At 38.5% G+C, this 22859-nt stretch overlaps 1 protein-coding gene across 1 annotated transcript in view; it reads right to left on the bottom strand.

The window, feature by feature from the left end:
- TMEM132C (transmembrane protein 132C) overlaps positions 1-22859 on the bottom strand; it is a 541367-nt gene that overhangs the window by 344528 nt on the left and 173980 nt on the right. The window contains exon 2 of the mRNA XM_043978153.1: positions 5710-6598. Within this exon, the coding sequence (XP_043834088.1) occupies positions 5710-6598 (889 nt within the window). The remainder of the gene's footprint in view (positions 1-5709; positions 6599-22859) is intronic.

Below are 22859 nucleotides of genomic sequence, written 5' to 3'. Positions count from 1 at the left end.
GAGAGCTAGTGAACTCTGGGTGCAAATTAAAGTATGGTTTTTCTGGCTTTCTTTGCTTTAAAAAGACATGCCTGGTCTAGAGATATGATTTGCAATTTCACATGTATAATTGATATATTGCTTACCTTCTCAGTGGGTAGGGAAGGGGTGGGAGGGAAGGAGAGAGTTTGGAACACAAAATTTTTTTAAAAAGCATACTTGTGTTATAAAAAAAATCAGTGGCTCTTCATTTGTTAACAGAATAAAATACCAGACCACCAACCTTGCTTTCAAGCTCCCCCGAGATCTTCAATCTACTTCTGCAGACTGGTCACAGTACTCCCCTGTCACATATTTCATATTATAGAGAAGTTGGGCTGTTATTACCTTTCTGAATTCCACCTCCGTGCTTTTGGGAGGCTGTTCCCCAATTCTTCGGATAAAGTGCCTGTGAATCTCCATCTAGTCATACCTTTCTCTTTCCTCAAAGCCCCACTGAGGTTTCACTTTTTTTTTTTTGGTGGGGCAATGAGGGTTAAGTGACTTGCCCAAGGTCACACAGCTAGTCAGTGTCAAGTGTCTGAGACCGGATTTGAACTCAGGCCCTCTTGAATCCAGGGCCGGTGCTCTAGCCACTGTGCCACCTAGCTGCCCCCTCAGGTCTCACCTTTCAATAAACCCCCTTTACCTTCTTTGATTTCTTCAGCTAAAAACTTTCCTGCCTTTCATTTTCTTGGAACATTTTGCATGTATGTCTCCCTTATTTTTATCACATTATATAATTTTATCATTTATTTATTTATTCTTGCCTGCATGTTATAGTCCTTTCTATCAGACCTCCTTGAGAGCAGGGCTGTGGCACTCGTTATCTTTATATCCCTCGTGATTATCACAATAAATACACTGCCAGAGACAGTTGTGGTTAATCAGTGTTTGATAAGTCAGATTAGACATCTTTTATTAGGAAAGACTCATCTTCCTGATTTCAAATCCAGCCTCAGACACTTAGTTAGCTGAGTGACCCTGGGAAAATCACTTAACTAAGTTGGCCTTAATTTCGTCATCTGTAAAATGAGCTAGAAAAGGAGAGAGCAAACCACTCCAGTATCTTTGCCAAGAAAACCCTAAATGAGGTCACAAAGAGTCAGACACAACTGAAAAACCACTGAACAACAACTGAAAAGTTAGGAAAGAGAGCATCATTTATGAAAATGATGTTGGAAAGGGGGCTTATGTTACCAGCACAATGATTTTTTTCTTGCCAATTTCATGTATTTGACAGCTTCCCAGACTATTGTTTTTAAAAAATAGGCCATGAGTGCAAAGTTCCACCCCAAGAGAAGAACTAGCTTCCAAAAGGGCCTTATGTATCATTCAGTGCCAGCATCTACTGGCATGAGGCTGCCTACCCCATAAGAGTATGAACAGCAGTGTAGATTAAACTTGCCCCTGTAGATGGAGGATATGATAAACTTTGTTACTGGTATTTTCATAAAATATGTATTTTTTTGGTAGGGGGACTAGAGTTGGATTTTATTCAGTTTAAAGAAGTCTTAATGGGGAAACTCTATCAATGAAAGTACAAACCTATGCCAACACTGGCAGTCTTGAAACTTTGCCAGAGGTACTGAGAAGTGACTTATCTATGGTTACAGAGCCAGTTAGTATATATCAGAGGTGAGAATCAAACCCAAGTCTTTCTGAATCTGAGGCAGATTCTGTTCATTAAACTATATTGTCTTTCATGATACCCATAATATTATTTTCACACTATGTCGAAAGCAATCTTCCTTAAGGTAAATACAAATTGGACCATTTCATTTCCCTGCTTAAAAAAACAAAACAAAACTTTCTATGGCTACCCATTACTACAGAATCAAACACCAACCCTTTATCTTGGCATTCAAGATCTTGATTCAACATAACTTCTCAGCCCATTTTGCATGCTAGTTACCTTCACAAACATTCCTCCAAAAGACTACTTGTCATTCTCCAATCTTACCTGCCCTTCAAGTCACCTCAGTCCCTTCTTTCAAGCTTGAAGTCATTCTATGAACCCTCATTTGTAAGCAATCAGTTTGGAAATGCTTCAGTTCCTCAAATTATGCTTCAAGGAGCCCTGGAGTGCCTCATTTTAATGAACCTTATGATACTTGATAATAGAAATTAAATAATAATTTTAGGATTTTAATAGAAGGGTAATCCCAAAGTTTTATTTAAATTGAAGAGTTCTACCACTGTGGAAAAGTTTGAAAACCACTGCTCAATATCATATTACCTCTCCAGTCATTAGTAAAGTTATTTGTCACCAGAACAGGTCAATAAATGTTTGTTAAATTTAACTGAATTTGTACATGGAAGAATAGTTGATTTTGTGGACTGAAAAAATACCATAAGACAATTGTAGGGGGCATATTGGGCACCTTGTTTTTCAATCAACTTTCCAGAAAGACTAAGACTGTCGCAGAGTCTTATTTCCCTTTCAAATCTCCCGAGTCACAGATGAATTTGATATTTCCACCACATGAAGAAATGAACAAGATCCTATGTTAGCAATTCCATTTGGTTAAGAATGCTCAGTCAGCCATCTTGGAAATCAAAGCAAGAATACAAGTTTTGTTTTGTTTTTGAAGTTCTTAGGAACCTAGGATGTAAAAAATTATCTCTTTTCATTATGAATTTCTTTCATCTCCAAGGTAGGAATGATTGCTTCAAAGATCATTTGTTTTCCTCTTATTAATCTGATTCTTAGAATTCTGAGATACAAACATTTCCATTTACTCAAATCTTTAGGGGAACTTTTCTCTCAGAGTTTCTAAAGAATAACTGTGACTTAGCACTAGGGAAATCTGCCTCAAATTTAAAGTCAGTGATGGAGGAAACAAAATACGTGACATATCCAAGAGATGTATCAAGTTAGTTAGACATTTTCTCCCAAGGACTTTCATCTAGTTATTGGAAAGATAGGGGAAGACTCAAGAGGCAAGAAGTATAGCTTCTAGAACTCCATATTCTCAAGAATGCCATTTCATTTGAATGGCCTTTACACTTCATAACATTGTCAAATATACTGCCATTATTGTCTATGCTCAGAAACCTCTTAGAGTAAAAAAGAAAAAAAAAAGAAGTATTTCTTCTTAATCAAAATAGTACATATAAGTTTCTGATACCTACATGTTACATAGAATTAGAGCAGTGGGCCTGGAGTCAGGAAGACCTGAGTTCAAATCTGGCCTCAGGCACTTATTAGTTGTGTGATCCTGAGTAAGTCACTTAATATCTGTTTGCCTTAGTTTCCTCAGCTATAAAAAAGGGAATAATAAAAGCACTTGCCTCCCTGCATTGTTGTGAGGATCAAATGAGATAATAATTAATTGTAAAACACTTAGCATCATGCCTGGCATGTAGTAAACATTATATAAATACTAGCCATCATCACCAGCAGCAGCAGCAGCAGCACCTCCTCCTCCTCCTTCTTCTCATTTGTCCTAACCCTTGAAAACAAACCCATTCACTTTTCTGACATCCAGTGCACAGACTTCTTTGAACATCTCAGAAACTTGGGCTGGTTAGGAGTTTATTGGATCATTCATTCACTTTTATATTTATTATTTATTTGTTAATATATTGCTCCATTGCTCTATCTTATTACCGATTCCTGTAACCTAGCGGTCATGGCAGAATTGTTCTTGTATAACTCTTCCTCTTAAACACTTTTTTGAACCTGCAGATTCAAGGCGCCACATGCCTGGGTTGGAGGCCAGTCAGCTCTTAATCATCTTGCTTTTTGGTACTGTACCCTGCATACTTAGCACAGTCATGACCCATAGTAAATGCTTAACAAAGGATTTTTTTATTCCATCTATCCATTTGTTAATTTATTTGTTCATTCATTCATTTGTTCCCACGCTTCCAATCACATGTCATGATCATACTCCTTTCCTAGTATCATGTTGGTTGGTTTGAGTGAACATGAACTCATGAAGGGAGAGATTAACTGAGCAGAATTGGTAATAATTCTCAAACTTATTGAAAGGAATAAGTAACATTAAGTCAGTTAGTTTGTCTCTTACAAAGAGTATGTAGAAAGGGACAAAATGACTAAAAAGGTAGAAAGGGGACAGTGAGTTGAGAATTACGAATTAGATTGATGGTAAAGATAACAGGGAACTGAAGTTCATAGAGGAGAAAAGGTCTACCCAAGGTCATGTTGACTGGACCTCAAGTCTCCTGAGGATCAGGATAGTGAGATGGCCAATATGTCACACATCCTCCTGAAGTATGAGGGAACAGATGCTCTGGAAAACCTTTTAAAAGTCTGATATCTTAGAGTTCTTAAACAGATGCAAAGGGCAATCCTAATAAAACTTGAATCTTTCCTGACAAAGTCAGCAGTGATTAAGTATTGTGGGCTATTCTGAGGATTTTAAATGAGAAAAGGATAATTTCCCAGCTGCCAACTCTCTTTAAGGGTGATACCTTCCTACGAGACATCCATATATATTACCTCTCAGTCTTCCTCAGCCTTCAAACCATGAACACTGGGGTCCACCAATGAAATGAGTGACAACATGCAGAACATACACACACACACATAGTCAAAATGGCCATTATTTCTTTTAGGCCTTTTTAAAAAAGCACAATCGCTCCATTATTATCTCAACTCTGGAGGCCAAGAGACTGAAAGAACAACCATGTCCCTCTCCTTTTTTTGATTGACACCTAAAAGTGTACTTTTCTCAGCAAACCAGGTAATGAAGAATGAAGCAGGCTGAAGGGTACCATGGAAGGCAGAGGGCTGCCTTTAGAAATAGATCATCTGGGGTAGCTAGGTGGCACAGTGGACAGAGCACTGGCCCTGGATTTAGGAGGACCTGAGTTCAAATCCAGCCTCAGACACTTGACAATTACTAGCTATGTGACCCTGGGCAAGTCACTTAACCCCAATTGCCTCACCAAAAAATAAAATAAAATAAAATAAAAATAGATGATCTGTGTCTGAGTCCTACCTGTGACAAATCCTCCAAGGGTGACCTTGAGAATCTCCCCTAACCTCTCAATGCTCCAAGCTGCTCTCTGACTTGAAGCTGCAGAATAGTTTCAGATCTCAATTGCTAAGAGTTTCCTCACTAGGAATTCCATACACAAATAAAATCATGGGAACACAAACATACACAGAGTGTAGAGTGTAATCTTTTGGAGGGAAGTATCCTTGTCCTATTTAAACTATTCTGTTTTTCAACTCACCTGGATGATTTGTAGGTTTCTTTTCTTCTTAATGTATTATTAAGTAAGTGTGTGTTTGTGTGGGAGAGGGGGGAGAGAGAGATAGAGGGAGAATTTTTTTTCCAGGACAATGAGGGTTTAGTGACTTGCCTAGGGTCACATAGCTAGTAAGTGTCAAGTGTCTGAGTCCATATTTGAACTTAGGTCCTCCTGATCCAGGGCCAGTTCTTTATCCACTGTACCACCTAGCTGCCCCTGAAAAATATCTTTATTAGATAAAGGGAAAGAGGAAGTAGGGGGAGGGAGAGGGGCAGAGAGAAGTAGAGGAAAGGGATGGGGGGGGGAGGTGGAGAGAGAGATTTTTTTTTCTTTCCTCTATCATTTGACTAAAGGCATTTAGGAGGAACATATGCCTATCCTTGCATTTGTATGTACAAGACAAATAAAACACCAGGCACTCTGAGCCAGATAAATATTTGCTGACCCGCTGACCAAAGCACATACCTCAAGATGAACAGGTCAATGGTGGAATTATTGGCGACAGTCACATACACATTGACGACCTCTCCTTGTTTGACTGGCTTTGAGGGCAGCCAGATAACCACATTGCTGTCCAGCCGTAACTCGCTAAGCTGAAAATTCTCCTGGGCCTGATAAAGGCCAACGGTACCGATCCTTTGCAAGTGAGATGTGGTTTCATCCATTCCATTCTTCCCCGGGCGGATGGCATTGCCTTTCCTTCCGTCCCCAGTTGTACACTCTCCTTTCTCATCTCCTGGTTGGATTGTGTAATACAGTTCCACAGGGCTTCCTTCCAACTGACCCACAGACTTCTTCCGACCAGCAGCCACTGCGGGAGGGTTGAACCAACTGGTTAAAAGCTCCAATTCTGCTACACACAGTCCAAGGTCACCTTCCAGGCGGCAGCTGCCCCTCACCTCTCTGGTTTCCCTGAAGGCAAATACTCTTAGACAGGGAAGTCTTTCTTCAGAGCTATAGTCATCCCAGTCCCGACCCACAATGTAAAACAAAATTTGGATTTTGGGTCGGTTCAAGTAGATCTTATCGCTCATGATGTACGTTTTAAGTTTCCAGTTAAAGGTAAATTTGTCATTGGATCCTAAGAAATTGGAAGTCATCATCAATTCCTGGGGCACAACTTTTTCTACAGAAAAAGGCCCGTAGCTAGCATTCAACACAGGAGGCTTCTTGGCTTTGTATGTAAAGAATGACTCAACTCTGGACTGCAAACTGGAATTCCTCATAAAATCCTGGTGGGTTTCTTTAAGGAAAAATGATGTCTCAGCACTGAGGATATGGTAGCTCACAGGTAGATATGTTGGTAATGAGGAAAATCTTGGTCCATTGTCCATGACCCCTCGGCCCTCTATCACTAATTTTAAAAAGAGAGAGAGAGAGAGAGAGAAATAAAAAGACAAAGAACGAATGATTAACATGTTCTTCAGAAGCTGTTAGGTCAGCAAATAATTTATAGGTAAGGAATGGAAATTCTGAACTCAACACAGTTTAGAATATTATATCTTGTTCTGGGATTACTCAGTGAATTACAATACATGACCCACTGAAGAAATACTGATTGTTACTTAACCCCCATTGCCTCTCCCTCCAATTCCCACCCTCCCAAAAAAGGAAATACTGATTGTTTCCAGGTAGGCTACATATAAAAATAAGGTAATGTTTGTATCAATCACTTGTGGGTGTTTAAAATATGAAAATATGTTCTTTTGATGCTTTTTGACCCTTTGGTTCTTTTGCTCATCTGCTTTTGGTTTTATCTCTGTTTTTCTACAGTGGGGAATAGGAAGAAAAGATCAGTTCCTTTTAATAGAAGCAGCAAATGGTGCTGGATTTGCAGTGCTGAAAACCTGAGTTCAAATTTGACTTCAGATACACTTACTAGCTGTGTAGCCATATGTGATCAAATAGGATAATATTGTAAAAAAGCACTTAGTGGGCAGCTAAGTGGCACAGTGGATAGAGCACTGATCCTGAAGTTGGGAGGATCTGACTTCAAATCGAGCCTCAGGTACTTACTAGCTGTGTGACCTTAGGCAAGTCACTTAACCCTGGTTGTCTTAAAAAAAAACACACACACACACACTTAGCCCAGTGTCTAGCATATAATAAGCACTAAATAAATGCTTGTTCTCTTCCCCTTTCCTTCCCTCTCCCCTAGGCAAATCACTCAACGGATGTGAGGATAAAATGAGATACAACTTGTATTTTGCAAACTTTAAAGAGATATAAAAATGCTAGCTATTATTGATAGTCCTGAAATATCACAAGTTAATAAAGTTTAATCTGGAAAGGACCTTAGAAACCCATCTAACCCAACTCACTCTTTTTTATAGATGAGGAAATTGAGTCTTAGGTTAAGTTATTTGACCAGGGCCACACAGCTAAGACCAGTAGCTAGATTTGAACCCAGATCTTCTTGACTTCAAATCCAGCACTCTATTCACTATACAATGTAGCTTCTCTTTCAAATCCTTACAGCCCTGGCCTAGGCCCTGGTCTCTCGGCCCCCTTCTTCTGCTTGGTATCCCTTTCATCTTCTAGAATCTGCTAACCTTGAGGCATCCATAGAATGATACCTAACCCTCATGAGGCTGTTGGGGACTTCCTTCTCCTATTGTCATTGTCTAAAGACCACCTTGCCTGTGGCTCTCAGGTCATGTCTCTGTCTGGATCTCTTTTTCACTGGAAGCTTCTGCTGCTGCCCCAGGGTTTGATGGGGATGTTTTGCTGGTATCCCTCCCGTGTTGCCCTTGGCTCCCCCATCATGCTCCATAGAATATGTCCAGTTAAGCCACATGATTTTCCTTTAAACGTACAAAATATAAAAGCCAGTGGCTTCCATCACCGACCAGCCTATTTCACTTTTCTACAAAGCCCTTTAAATCCCCAGCAATGGATCCCAATAGTACCCCAATGCATTTTGTAGTTAGATAGGTAGATGGCACACTTGGTAGAATACTGGACTTGGACATGGAGTCAGGAAGAACTGAATTCAAATGTGGCCTTCAGATACTAATTTGGGTAAGTTACTTAATTTCTCTTGTCCTCAATTTCCTCATCTATAAAATGGGAATTATAATAGCACCTACCTCCCAGGGTTGTTATGAGGCTCAAATATGATAATATACACATAGCTCATTATAAACCTTACTGTGCTATATAAATACTAGCTATTTATCATCATCATCTTGCAACTGTTCTTCCAAAGACTTTCTGTCCTTTGCCTCATCTAGAGGAGGGTGGATTTATTCAGTTCTGATTATCCTGTAGTCTGACACATCTGTCGTTTTCATTATCACAGAACTCTAGTCATTCAAAGCTGGAGGGAGGTTGTCTTACTCTGAACCCGTGGATTTCAAAGTCCTGGGCAAGTCGACTAAAGATGAACATTCCATAGCAACGTAGGGTATCATAGTCAAAGAACTGGAATTGATCCCACACAAACTCATAGAATCATCAAGGTTCTTAGAGATGACCCAGTCCAAAAAATTCATTAGAATCAACAGTAGGGCATACTTTTGAGTATCCAAGACTTTGGTCCCAATTTGAAATGCAGATTTTCACTACATTTAAAAGCAAAGAATAGGGATGGCCGCCATCCTGGTCTGTTGGTGTGGATTGGTTACTACACTTTAACAAAATGTGGCATGATAAATATTTTACCAAACAGCTAAGTAAAAAGGGGAGAGTGGATTAGTTCAGCAAAGGAATCCAACCAAATGACCAAACAAATACCCCCTCCCCCCATTAGATTTAAAATGAGAGGAACTGGGTTTGAATCTTTGTTCTGCCACTTACTACCCAAGTGACTTTGGGCAAGTAATTTTCTCCAGGGGGTTTCATTAGACTGTCCCCTAAAGTCCTTTGAAATTCTCAAAAGCAGTGAGCATAGGAAATCAAGGAGCTCTATTACTTCTGGTGAAAGGAACTGATTAGCTGTCTGATAATAGCAAGCATTCAGGTAACACTTGCAAGTTTGCAAAGCTGTTGTTGTTGCTTGTTCTTCATTCACAAAGAGGGCTAAAGAATCCGGGTGACATCATGACTTGCAACAAACTGGATTTAAATGAAGGAAGGCTGTGCAAGGTCACCAACTTCACTCTCTCCTTGAAAGCCATGTGGGTCCAGTGGCAAGATATAGATCATGATGACTGTTAATAGTCCTGGATGTTGAAGGCATTGGGGGTTAAGTGACTTACCCAGAGTCACACAGCTAGTAGGTGTCTGAGGTAATATTTGAACTTAGGTCTTCCCAACTTCAAGGCCAGTGTTGTATCCACTGCACCACCTAGCTGTCCATTTGCAAAGCACTTTATATGCTGACTCACTGGGTCCTCACCACAATTCTGTGGATTAGGTGCTGCTTTTTTTCTGACTTACAGATAAGGAATCACTATTATCACCATTGTACTATTATTATCCTCATTTTAAAGATAAGGAATACTATTACCCCCATTATACAGATAAGAAACAAGTTGACTAAGTGACTTGCACAGGGTCATACAGCTACCTCTATATGTCCTTGGGTAGCTCCAGAGAAGACTGTTATGTAATCCAGGTTTCTAAGAGGTTAAGGTGACCCACTTTGCCAGCTCTGCAAAGCTCACCCAAGAACCCATCTCCATGGACTCTTCCTTTCAGAAAGGGTCCAGGAAATCCCAAACAAGCCTCCATTCATAGGCCAGGAGAGAGCATGGGTAGCTCTTTTCTTTGCTACCCTCTTTTCCCTTCTTACACACTTCCCTCCTGCCCCTCCCTTTAATCACAGCATGTACAAACTATTCAGCATATTGGTAAGCTTCATTCAGCTCCAGCTCTGGAAATTCTGCTAATCATTGTCACTGCAGGGAGACTGGCTAGTAGATCAAAGTTAGCTGCTGAGTCACAGCCAAAAAGCCTCTGTGGTAAAGATTGCTTTTCAAAGGAAGAACATTCTTCCTCGTCCACAATCCACAAGGCTTGTTCTGGGGTCACTAATTATGAGAGCGTGTTTGCACCTCTGCAGTTAAGGTTGTGTCAGCACTTTCATTGTGACCCTCTTGTTTCAGGGCAATATTAAAACTCAGGCACAAGCAACTTTTGTAAGATTAAACTTGCCAGACAATGTCAAACTCTGAATGCTTCCCAACCTCCTCTTAAAAAATATTTACTACTTAAATAGTCTTTGTAATGGTCATTAGCAATAATGAGAGCTTTTGATCATTCATTCTTTCCAGGTACTCTTAACCTGGTGTTTGTCAATTTGTAAAAATGGATAACTGTAATAATGCATATTATGGGTGAATGGATAAACTAATTATTTTGATACAATTCTTTCTCTGTAATCTCATGTGTTTTGTTTTATGCATTTAAGATGTGATTCTGAGAAAGGGGCCACAGCCTACATCAGATTGTTAAAGGGATCCAGGACACAAAAAGGATCAATATTCCTTCCTTCCTTCCTTCCTTCCTTCCTTCCTTCCTTCCTTCCTTCCTTCCTTCCTTCCTTCCTTCCTTCCTTCCTTCCTTCCTTCCTTCCTTCCTTCCTTCCTTCCTTCCTTCCTTCCTTCCTTCCTTCCTTCCTTCCTTCCCCATCTCTCCCTCCTCCTTTCAGGTGTTCTTTACCTGGCATCCATCAACTTTGTTTTAAATTCTTTTCTTTTGTCATCTTACAAGTTTTATTTTATGCATTTAAAACATTATTCTGAGAAAGGGTCCACAGACTACACCAGACTATCAAAGGGGTATATGACACAAAAGAACCCTTCATTCATTCACTCACTCACTCATTCATTCATTCACCCATTTATTTGTTTGTTTGTTTCTTTCTTTCTTTGGGGGGGGTAATGAGGGTTAAGTGACTTGCCCAGGGTCACACAACTAGTAAGTGTCAAGTATCAGAGGTCGGATTTGAACTCAGGTTCTCCTGAATCTAGGGCCAGTGCTTTATCTACTGTGCCACCTAGCTGCCCCCATTTATTTCTTTAAAAGACCACCAAATAATTAATACATTTGACATTTTTTTGTTTTTTCTTTATTCTCTTCCAATCTCCTCTGTCTCTCAAAAGGAAAGTTTCAAAACACAAAGTTTGGGGAGTGATTAATAATAAGGCTATTGGGTGCAAGGAGCTGGCAGGGTCACTTAGCAAGTAACGCTTATGTACGATCAAGGTGTTTTGATGTCACTCATTGTTTCTTCTAACTGTCACAAGCACTTCTCAGCATGTTTTCCTAGCTCCCTTCAAGGCTCAGCTCAAATGCCAGCTCAGCACATAAGGCTTATCTTGATCACATCCTTCTTCCCCAACCATTTTCTAGGCATGGATAAAAATGCATGAATGAAACAGCCCCTGTCTGCAAGGAGCTTACATTCTATCAAGGAGAATATACATATATATATAAAATATATATACACACACACATATGTATATATGCATGTGTATGTTTGTATGTATGTATGTGTTTATAAAAATAAATATATACATGTGTACACATGCATAAATTTGCATGTATAAACTATATATAAAATGAATATATAAATACAAAAACTTTTCAAATTACTTCCTATGTATTATATACTTATTTATCTATATACACAACCCATTCAATCCTTCAATTCATTCTTTTTTTGGGGGGGGGAGGGCAAAGGAAATAAGGAACTATGAGTTCCTTGGTATAGGGAACTCCCAGGTGAGGAAACTTCCTCTCTCATTTTAGGTTTGCATCTGTGTGATTCTGGTCATTTAACTCCACCTCTCTGTGTCTTCATTTTCTCATTTGTAAGATAGGGATAATAAACACTCACAAACTCTGCTTCAGGGACATTAGAGGGAAAAACATTTTTTAAACCTTAAGGTATGATCCAAATGGGAGTGGTAATTAATAAACATGAGACCAAACAACAGAAATACAAAGCAACAGACTTTAACAATGGTGGCTATTTCCAGTAAACTCCATTTCCTCCTGGCAGTGCAAATGCTTGCCAGGAGTCTAATTGCCTAGTAAAAACTTAATTGTCCTCACACCATAAATAATCAATATCAGTCAGTGCAGTAAATGACTCCTGGCAATGAGCAGGCCAGATCCCGTATAGCCTATCTGTTCATATCAATTTACACTGTGTGTTAGAAGAGGCAGCATGGGGGAAGGGAGGGGGCTTGGGTTTGGGTTTTCAGGAACGCATGGGTTCACATGTTCCTCTGATACATCCTGGGTTCTATGTCTCTACCTCAAAGTGCCCAAGGTAACTCTCTATGAATTGAATAAAAGGAAGGAAGGAAGATATGGTGGCACACTTGCAATTTTCAGCAAATTGCACTTGCACTCAGGAGTTCTGAGCTGCAGTGGGCAGATAATATTTATAAAGGACTTTGTAAACCTCAAACTCTTCTATAAATACTAGCTACTATTATTGGGTAAGCCATGTAAACTCTCTCATCTTCAGTTTCTTCCTCTGTAAAGTGAAGGCTCTGGACAAGATGGCTTGCAAGGCCCCATCTATCTCCAGATCTATGTTCCTAAGATCTATATAGGCAAGAAAATTCAAGCCAAGCTTTATAAAGAAGCTGAACTATACCTTGAGGAATGGGACTGAGAAGCAGAGGGTACAGTGGGGGAAGTTATTCCAAGTTGGGGTAACAGCATTCACAAAGTCACCTGGACCTCAAAACTTAAGGGGGGTGGAGACAGCATATGGCTGAGCAGTGGGCATCAAACGGACTGCCATGGATGTCTAAAAGAGGAATAGGAGATAGGATCTCCCAATCCGATTAGCTGTGGGGAAGATGAAGTTTATCCTGTTGAAGATGAGTGGACACTTAAGGTTTCTTTCTTTTTTTTCTTTTCTTTTTTTTTTTTTTAGTGAGGCAATTGGGGTTAAGTGACTTGCCCAGGGTCACACAGCTAATAAGTGTTTAAGTGTCTGAGGCCGGGTTTGAACTCAGGTACTCCTGACTCCAGGGCCGGTGCTCTATCCACTGCGCCACCTAGCTGCCCCTACTTAAGGTTTCTTAACAGTCTAGTGATACCCACAGAACAATGCACTTGGGCAAGATGAATCTTTTGGCAATACTTAACATGTGCTGGAGGAAGAAGAGGCTAGGAGGAGAGAGGAAGGCTTGTAAGGATTTTATGGCAAATAGGCCCAGCCAAGTGATTAATAACCAAGCTCAGATCCTTCACCCTCACATTTTACAGACAAGGAGACAGACTCAGAGAGGGGAACTCAAGCCAATCCACCAAGCATTTATGAAATGGCTCCTGTGTCCCGGGCATTGTGTTGAGCTCTGGCAATAAACAGAAAGGCAAAAGATAATCAAATCCCTGCCTTGGAGGGCCTCAAGACTTAAGAGGGGTGGAGACAGCATATAGAGAAGTATGTGCCACCAAGCTATCCTATTTATAATGGATGAGGAAAGGCATTCGCATTAAGAGCAACAGTGGGAAGGCTTTTTGTAGAAGGTGGTATTTTAGCTGAGGCTCAGTGTCACAGGACCAAAGGATGAGAGCTGAAAGGGTTCTAGTGATGGTCTAGTCCAATGTCTTCATTTTACAGGTAAGGAAACTGAGGCTAAGAGAAAGGCTCAAAGTTGAACCTGGGTCCTATAATTTCAAAATGGCAAGTGATCAACTTGGGATTCAACTGTAGTCAGTCCTCTGATTCACACTCCCGGGGTAGCTTTCCACTGTACCTCAGCTGTCCGTTCTCCCACCAGCTCAGTGGAGTGAGCTCATCATCATTCCTTAGGAGATCTGGGGTTATGGAGGCCTTGAATGACACACATAAACTCTGGGATACACCATTGTCTTGTCAGTGACCCCAGGCCAAATGCAGCATCCAGTTCATTAAGGCCTGTGGCAGTTTAATGCAGCCCCATAGACACATGGGTAGCAAACTGACAACATGTTCATTTATCAAGTCTATTCCCCTCCACTCCCCCATCAAGGCTTTCTCTTTCTTTATTGCCATTTACCCTTCAGTGTTTGGGATGTTATTTATTGCATCAGCTGCCCATTTCAGTGAGCTTTGATGCCAAGTCTTCTACGGAAATTGAGTTTTTGAGATTCTGAGATTGTGGTTTGGAAACATGAAAGTCATATAACCCAAAATGCAACAAAACTGGGAGAAAAATGACTTTTTTTTTCCTCTCAGCAAGAGGATGGAAGAGATTCTTGCCAGGACAGAAGTAGAAGTGGAGATGAACTAAGTTCTTGGATTTGAAAAGCCTCAAATATGAATTCTGAAGGGAAAATCAAGAACCCAAGAGAGATAAAAGACAGGTCATTCAGTCAACACTCAATGAGCATTTATTAATGCTTAAGCATTTATTAAACTCATATTGTGTGTTAGGCACTGTGCTAAGCACTTTACAAATATCACATTTGATCCTTGCAACTACTCTGGGAGGTAGGTTCTCTTGTTATTTATGTTCCCATATTATATATGAGGAAACTGAGGCATATAGAGATTAAGTGACTGGCTCAGGGTCACATAGCTAGTTAGTATCTGAGACTGAATTTGAACTCTGGCTTTCCTGACTTCAGGTTCAGCTCTTTATCCATTGAGCCACCTAGCTGTCTCCTATATGAATGAATGAATGATTGATCAAACCAATTAATTAGAGTATGTTTTAAGCATTTGCTATGTGTCAAGCACTGTGCTAATTCCTGGGAATACAAAATAGTAAAGACAGTCCCTGTCCTGAATGATTTTAAAATGGAAACTCAGAGAGGTCAAAAGATACGTCCACAGTAACACAGCTGGAAGCCCCACGTGAAGCAGGGCGGGGACAATAACTCAGCTCTATTCTGGCTCAAAGTCCATCCCTCTTGTCACTTTCTGGTATAGAGCTAATCAAATATGTGAAAAGTTTGTGATTTCAATATACGTGTAATGCACTACCCCTTCAAGGTATTGACTCTTTAAGGTACTGCCCATTCATATAAAACATTTTGGTGCTAAAGAGAGGAGAGAAATGATTATTTTGTAATACAAAGAATTAAATCAAGTATAAAAGGATGTAAGCTATTGTTCCTCTCAGAGATGAACAGTTTGGTGACTTAAAAGTGTAGACCAAGAAATTTGGTTGAATGAAAACTAGTAAAAATTCATGTGTAAGGAAACACAATTTTCAGTTGGAGTACAATCAGCTTGGGGCAACAAATGAATGGTGCCTTAAATATAAAAGCTAAATTGACCTTGTAAAGGATGTAGTATGATGCTTATTTTGTATGTGAACCATGAAGTGGCTTATATGAGAAGGAAAAACTGTTTATTTAGAGATTGATAAAATATGTATATAACAAAATATAGTTTTCAAAGGACATTTTTAGGACTGATAAATGGGTAGAAGTACAAGGTATTATAGTCCCTAAGCTCATGTAATTTTAAGAGTAAAGAAGGCAAAATTCACAAAATTAAAAATCAGACTGCTGTTTGGACTTGGAGAGCTGATTAAATAAGGACTATTGATTTCACAGGGGAGATCTTGTGAGTTTTTGCTTTGTAAGTGATAGGAAACTCACTTGAGTTCTAGGGGTTCTAATTTAAACCATTGGAAATGTTAAAGAAGACATTAAAGAAACCTTGACTGAATGATCAAGAAGGGGCTAGAGAGGAAAACTTAACTGAGGATAGAAAAGCAACTCCTCTGGAAGCTAACATAACCTACTGACAGAAGCCTGTACCTACAAGATTACTCAATAGTTCAAGAGAGACTGGTGCTCTGGAAGAGAGCTGCATGAGAGTTTCAGTGTTATCTGTTGACCTTGAGTGCCACCTAGGGATGATGAGAGTTGAAGCTTCTCAGGAGTATTTCTCTCACTATCTCTATTGTCCTCTCTGGTTTAAGAGAGAAAAGAAGGGGATAGACAAGTTTTGCAGCTAGCTTTCTGTATAGGAACAGATACTGAGATTGAACTGGATGGTGTAGCATGCTGTTGAGTGAAGAGCTAACAGGACTTGCCTATATTGCCCAGAGAGAACCAGTTTTGTTTTTAAATCAACAGTCATATTCTACCAAATTGATATTCGGACTAAACATAAAAGGCAGCTGATTCAGGAATCAATTAGCTAACAAATAAGATTCATCTACTATGTGCTAGGCACTGGGGATGCAATTTAGAAATGATTGTTTTCTGTCTTTTAAATTACAAATAAATTATTTTATTTTAAGGAGATATTATTTGAGTCTCACTATGTTTCCTCTAATACTCATTTTCATCTACTCCAGATGTATCTTGTATTTACTGACTTAGGTATATGTTATATCCCCCCAGTAGAATGGAAACACCTTAAGGTCAGGGACTTTTTTGTTGTTTGTTTTGCATTTCCTTTGAATCCTTAGCCCTTAGCACAGTGCCTGGACAATAGTAAACCCTTAATAAATACATCAATCAATAAAAATTTATTAAGCACCTAGTATGTGCCAATAAATGCTTATTATCCAGAATCTTTTATTTCTTGTCTTAAAGAAAATATTGATAATGTAGAGACATGAAGATTCCATGTAGCATGCAAATCTTTGGCTTCTCTCATTCCCTACTCTTGTACAATAACTTCTAAAATCTAATTTAATGTTTAGCTGTAGTCTAAAACTGTGATTCTACTCCTCTTTCCACCACTCTACCATCACTGTGAAAGCAGGAGAGGTCTGTGTCTGGAGGGTCTTTCTACATTCAGATTGGCTTGGTTGACCCAAAAATTTCTCACCAACTGCCCAGCCAGTCTGTCACTACTGATTCTTTCAGTGCTTGACTAGGCTGGTCCTCAGAAAGGAGCCACAGTCTTTTGTTAAGACCACAAGACTGAAGTGTTCAATTAGATAAGGAGAAAGTTTTTGGTGAGAAATCAAAAATTTCAAAGGAGGGCATTTTCCCATCATTTCCAGAGTTCTTTTTCATCGCATCTCCAATGTCAGTCATCTCAAATTCATGCCTATGATCTCAGACACCTGTAACACAGAAACCTGCCTCACCCACAATTCCTCTGGTGAAACCCAGATTGTACTTTTCTTCCAAGTCATAGCAACTCACTTGAAACACAAGTTGGCAGCAAGCATTTTGGATTCCCTCCGCCTGCCCACCCCCTTTGGTTATTTATTAACTTTCTCAAGATATAGATTGTCTTTCTTTGCTAAATGTGGCTCATTGTTTCTTCCTCCCTGAAACAAAAAGCACCTTGATAAATGGATTATTTCATTTCAATGGAGTTTCTGAACAAGCCCGGTGTCCTTTCCTGAAATTGCATATTGCTGGTTTGCCATTTCCTAACACTAAAACTCTCAGTTAAGAGAGCAGGTATTTATATGTCTTTTGGAGCCCCAGTGGGGATATTTTCCCTTCAAGAGAACTCCACAGTTATTGTCAGGTGTTACTCAATCAGAGCCTTCTAATACCACCACCAATAAGTCCTGTATTTAAAATCAACTCTGAAAAAAAATCAGAAAAATCTCATTTTCTTTCACAATTTCCATGTTTATAACATAGCTAAAGCCGGCATCAAGGAGATTATTGAGTCTACATACATCCTACCCAGAGTCAAAACTATATAACAAAAAGGGGCTTTTTAAAGTGATTATTTGTATTTACCAAATTTTGCAATTCGGCGAATTCTTTTTACTGTGTCCCAATCTAGATTTGTGTACCTTTTCACAACTCATCTAAAGTAAGCAATTCAGAAAGGGTATTTCTGAAGTAAAATAAATAACTATTCCTTTTTTTAAAACATAAGAACTCTTCATTGCATAGGTATTTACAATCTGAAATTACAGACCAGCTTTACTCCAGCAAGGAAACATAGTATTATGATATTTTCCGGTACTTTAGAAATGGAAGAAAGGGAAAAAAAATAATCCAACTCAAAGTTTAGGAGAAAGGTAAAGAAGCTTAATGTAAGTACTCACACCAGAATTTAAATAACTGTCTTTGCTTTTCAGTTATCATATGGTTTGAAAGCATTTAACTAGGACTATTCAGAGAATGCTACATCCATTCATCACAGATGGTGGTATTATTTTCGATAAAACCTTACATTAATCCTGAATCCTAATTATCTCTATTCTTGTAAATAAAAAAGGAAATAGCATTCCTGTCCTTTTATTTTAAAAAAAATCTTTACAGTGGGCTTTTGGAGAAATCAAAAAAAGTCTATTTTTTTTTAATGTGGTCTACTTTTTTTTTCTTTCCCACTAATTAGTGACATATTTCATACACACACATAAATACTAACAAACACACACATATATTCTCTAAAGCTCATTCAATCGCTTCAAGTAATTATCTTTGCTTTACTGGATTACATCTGTATTTTTATTTTGGTATACTAGCTTGAAGGATTAAGTAGAAATTATTCTTTTAATGAGAAATTTGAGTGTGTAGGCAGAAAACTCTTTCCTGATGATTTGGTAAAATAGAAAGAGAAAGAAATGATCCTTAACAATTTTAATTATGATTATTTAAAGCTATAGTTTTCATTAGTATAAAAGAACCATCAAAGCTTTCTCTGCCCAGGAGAATGGAAAACTAGAAACAAAGTAGTTGTCCACTGATTGTGGAATGAGCAAACACGTTATGGCGCAGGAAAGTCATGGAATGTTACTGTGCTGTAGTGAAGTATGAACATAATGAATGCAGAGAAGCCTAGGAAGACATTTTATGAACTGATACAAAATGCAAAAAGTAGAACCAGGAAACAATATATGCAAAGATGACAATAGCATAAATGGAAAGAAAAACAAAACAAAACAATCAAAACTGAAAACTGTAAAATTATAATGACTATTTTGACCCTCAAAAAGTTATATGGAGGCAGCTAGGTGGTGCAGTGGATAAAGTACCAGCCCTGGAGTCAGGAGGTCCTGAGTTCAAATTTGGTCTCAGATACTTGACACTTACTAGCTGTGTGACCCTGGGCAAGTCACTTAACCCTCATTGCCCTGCAAAACAAAACAAAACAAAATTTAAAAAGTTATATGAGAAGACACATGCCTTCCTTCTTTGCAGAAGTTGGGACTATGACTGTTTATACAGAACATCATAGACAGTTTTTATGTGTTGTTTAGTTTAGTTGAACCATTCCCACCCCGCCCCCCTTTTTAATTCTTTGTTATAATGGATAGATCTCTGGGAAGAGAGGAAAGGGATGTATTAGGAAATGTAGATGATATAAAAACTAACAATAATAATACAAATTAATTTTTAAAAAAGAAAGCAGGCACCAGGAAGGACAATATATGTGTGTGTATATATACATATACATGTATGTGTATATATGTGTGTGCATATGTATATATACATACACATACACATATACATAGTCTGCTAAATGTGACTCGTTGTTTCTTCCTCTTCCAACATACAAACACACATATTTACATACACAAACATATTTATACATATATATGTGCACACACACACACATATATATATATATACATATATATACATATGTACATATGTTGAGATCAAGTAATGGGAGAACCCAAAAGCTTACAAGCACTGGAAAGCTTCATTGAGGTAACTCATGAATATTTTCTTCATGAGAGATGGAATGTGCTGGTTATGACAAATACTGCAGGAAATATTTTTAAAATGAAATCAATTGCACTTAATAGACAGGAAATGATTAGACAGAGCAGTCATTTCAGAATCAACTAATTGTACAGTCAGGCTTTTGACTGAATAGACCAAAGGTCAAAGAAAATGTTAAGTTAGAAGGAAGAATAAAGATGAGATGCTGCTGTAAGGTCTAACCTGACTTGTTTAAAGAAAATCCTAACATGAGAAAGGGACAAAAGTAAAGACATTGACTATAGCACAATAGGGAGAGTTGCCATTTGATTTGTCATATGGAGGTCTGTCTGACTGCAAAGCAGTTGGGATAATGAGAGAGCTGAAAATGCCCAGAAGCTACTTCAGCCAGGAAACATCTCATCTCTTTGCCAAATCAAGATAAACAGCAGCCAAAGGTAACACTGGTTTAGATTTTAGGATGATTTGCAAAATATAGTGGAATATGGTGGAAGACTATGAACTGTCTGCATTCAAAACAGTTAAAAGTAGTCAATGAGAAAACAAGTCTATCAAGTGTTTGGCAGGAGATCAAGCTAAAACAAATCACCTTTAAAGCATGTATAGATGAAACTGGCAAATGAAACAAACAGATGTAAAATGGAATTGATTTCTTGGCATTTTTGTAGTGATCTATGTTCGACATCAATGGCAAAGGAAGCACCACATTTGTACTCTGCCTCTCATTACGCAATATCCTATGTGAGAGAATAGCAAAGTCATTTCAGATGATGAAGTTGATAAAAATGGATATGTCTAAACAAACTCATACAAGTGAAACCTATGTTGTAGGATACATAATTTTAAAGATATCTGGGGCTTGGGGCAGCTAGGTGGTGCAGTGGATAAAGCACTGGCCTTGGATTCAGGAGTACCTGAGTTCAAATCCAACCTCAGACACTTGACACTTACTAGCTGTGTGACCCTGGGCAAGTCACTTAACCCCCATTGCCCTGCAAAAAAAAAGATATCTGGGGCTTAATTTTCAAATTATTTCATAGAGAGGTGATATTTGAAAGGATAGAAAAGATTACAGATGGTGATTCTAACATAAGAGAGTGATCAGGGAAGACATCCATGAAGCCTTATATTTATTTTCTCATAATTATACAAACTTGATAAGAATAATCCATGTATACATGAAGGGTATTGCTTGATGAAACTCAGAGAACACAAGAAAGCTTTTGCAAATAATTTTATAGCAGATGACATCTTTAGAACCAGGAATCTGAGAGGGGTAAGGTATATAAAAATGTTACTGTTTCTATTCTTCATTGATTTTTTTTTAAAGCATTTTACTTAGTAAGACAAAATGCAACTTGGAACTCTCTTCAAACATGGTATATTCCACTTTCTTATTTCAACGGAGCTGTGATCTTACTAAGGTGGATCTTCTCTCCCAGCCTGTTATTAATATTTGATTGTTTTCCAGTTTTTGTTTTGTTTAGTTTGTATATGTTTTTTTAGCAGGGGGAGTGGAGTGGGAGGGAGGGAGAATGGGGGGGGGCATGATTCACATGCCCAGTAAGGAAACTACCCCATCCAATTTAGGTCAACAACTTATCTACAATCTGTGATATTATACAGTTGCCTGGGTATTGAGAGGTTATATGAGGACAGCTAGGTGGATAAAGCACCAGCCCTGGATTCAGGAGGACCTGAATTCAAATCTGACCTCAAATATTTGACACTTACTAGCTGTGTGTCCCCTGAATCCAAGTCTTCTGAATTTCAGGCCAACTCTCTATTCACAGCACCATGTTTCTTCTTGACTCTTTTCTATGTCCTCCCATAAATGTTACACAAGGCATCTCCCCTCCTCACCCCAACATGCTGAGGGACTTTCTCTGGTTCTTTTGACATTTCATTAATACCAAGGCATCAGGCATCCTACAAACTTTCTATCCCTCATTCCTTATGTATAACCCATCCATCTCTTTCTATTTCCCTTTTTGTTGATCTTATTAGCTAGATATATTCAATTATGAGAACAGCCCACAAATAGTACAGATGGACAATGCCCTGAACCCAGAATTGGATCAGGGAGGAAGAGTGGGTTGGATAATATTTGGGACATTCTAAATATTTCCAGTGACCAAGGACAGGAAAGCCAATAACAGTCCATAATAATCCTGGGTTTTGGGAGACTAGATTTCAAAAGTTACAAAGAAAGGATAGGCATAATGAAAATTCTAACTCAGGAGTCACTCTGGGAGGGGCTATATTAGCACAATGTATTAGTAAAGAAAAGATTCTTATTGTCATTCAGTCATTCCAATTCTTTGGTATCTCATTTGGGGTTTTCTTGGAAAAGATACTGGATTGATTTGCTATTTTGTACTCCAAATTAGTGAATAATTATTTTAAAATAATTATATATATATATATATATAATTTGATAAAAGAATAGTGAATAATTATTTTTTAAAAAGATTCAGTGATTACAAAGAGACCACAAACTTCAAAAGCTCTGAAGAGGTCATGCCTGGAATAAATGTTTTCTTTTTTGATAGCTAGATAATTAGAGGGACGTTGTTGGTATAGCTTATATTTTGGCAAGATATTTAATAGTCTCTAATGTAACTCAGGGAAAAGATTGGAGATAGATGAACTGGATAATAGATGGCAACTGGACCTGTGATTTTACTGGTATGGGAACTTCAAGATATTTTTACTGTATGGGATTTTACTGGTATGGGAACTTCAAGATAAGTTTCTCTCCCTTTCCTAAAATAGTCAGGCATCTTCTCTGCAATTTGTAATCTTAAGAATGACCCAAGGGGTTGAAAAGTTAAGTAACTTGCCCAGAGTCCCAGAGATAGTGATTCATAAATCCCAAGTCTTTCTGGCTCTTGAGAATAGTTTTCTGTTCAGTTTGCCATGATGTTTCTCTAGACAATACTACAATTAAATGGATTTGAAACAGATTAGATTTTTGTATCTGCTGCTCTGCCTGGTTTCAACTCTAGAGAACAAGATGCCCCTCCCATGATAAGCTTCTAAACTCACCAGCAAGTGGTTAAATCAAGCTTTAATTGATACCACCTCTCACAGCCTTTTCTCTCCTC

The sequence above is a fragment of the Dromiciops gliroides genome, chromosome 1, assembly GCF_019393635.1.
Source record: "Dromiciops gliroides isolate mDroGli1 chromosome 1, mDroGli1.pri, whole genome shotgun sequence".
Lineage (NCBI taxonomy): Eukaryota > Metazoa > Chordata > Mammalia > Microbiotheria > Microbiotheriidae > Dromiciops > Dromiciops gliroides.
The sequence above is the reverse complement of the archived record's forward strand: the minus strand, read 5'-3'. Positions and strand labels throughout refer to the sequence as shown.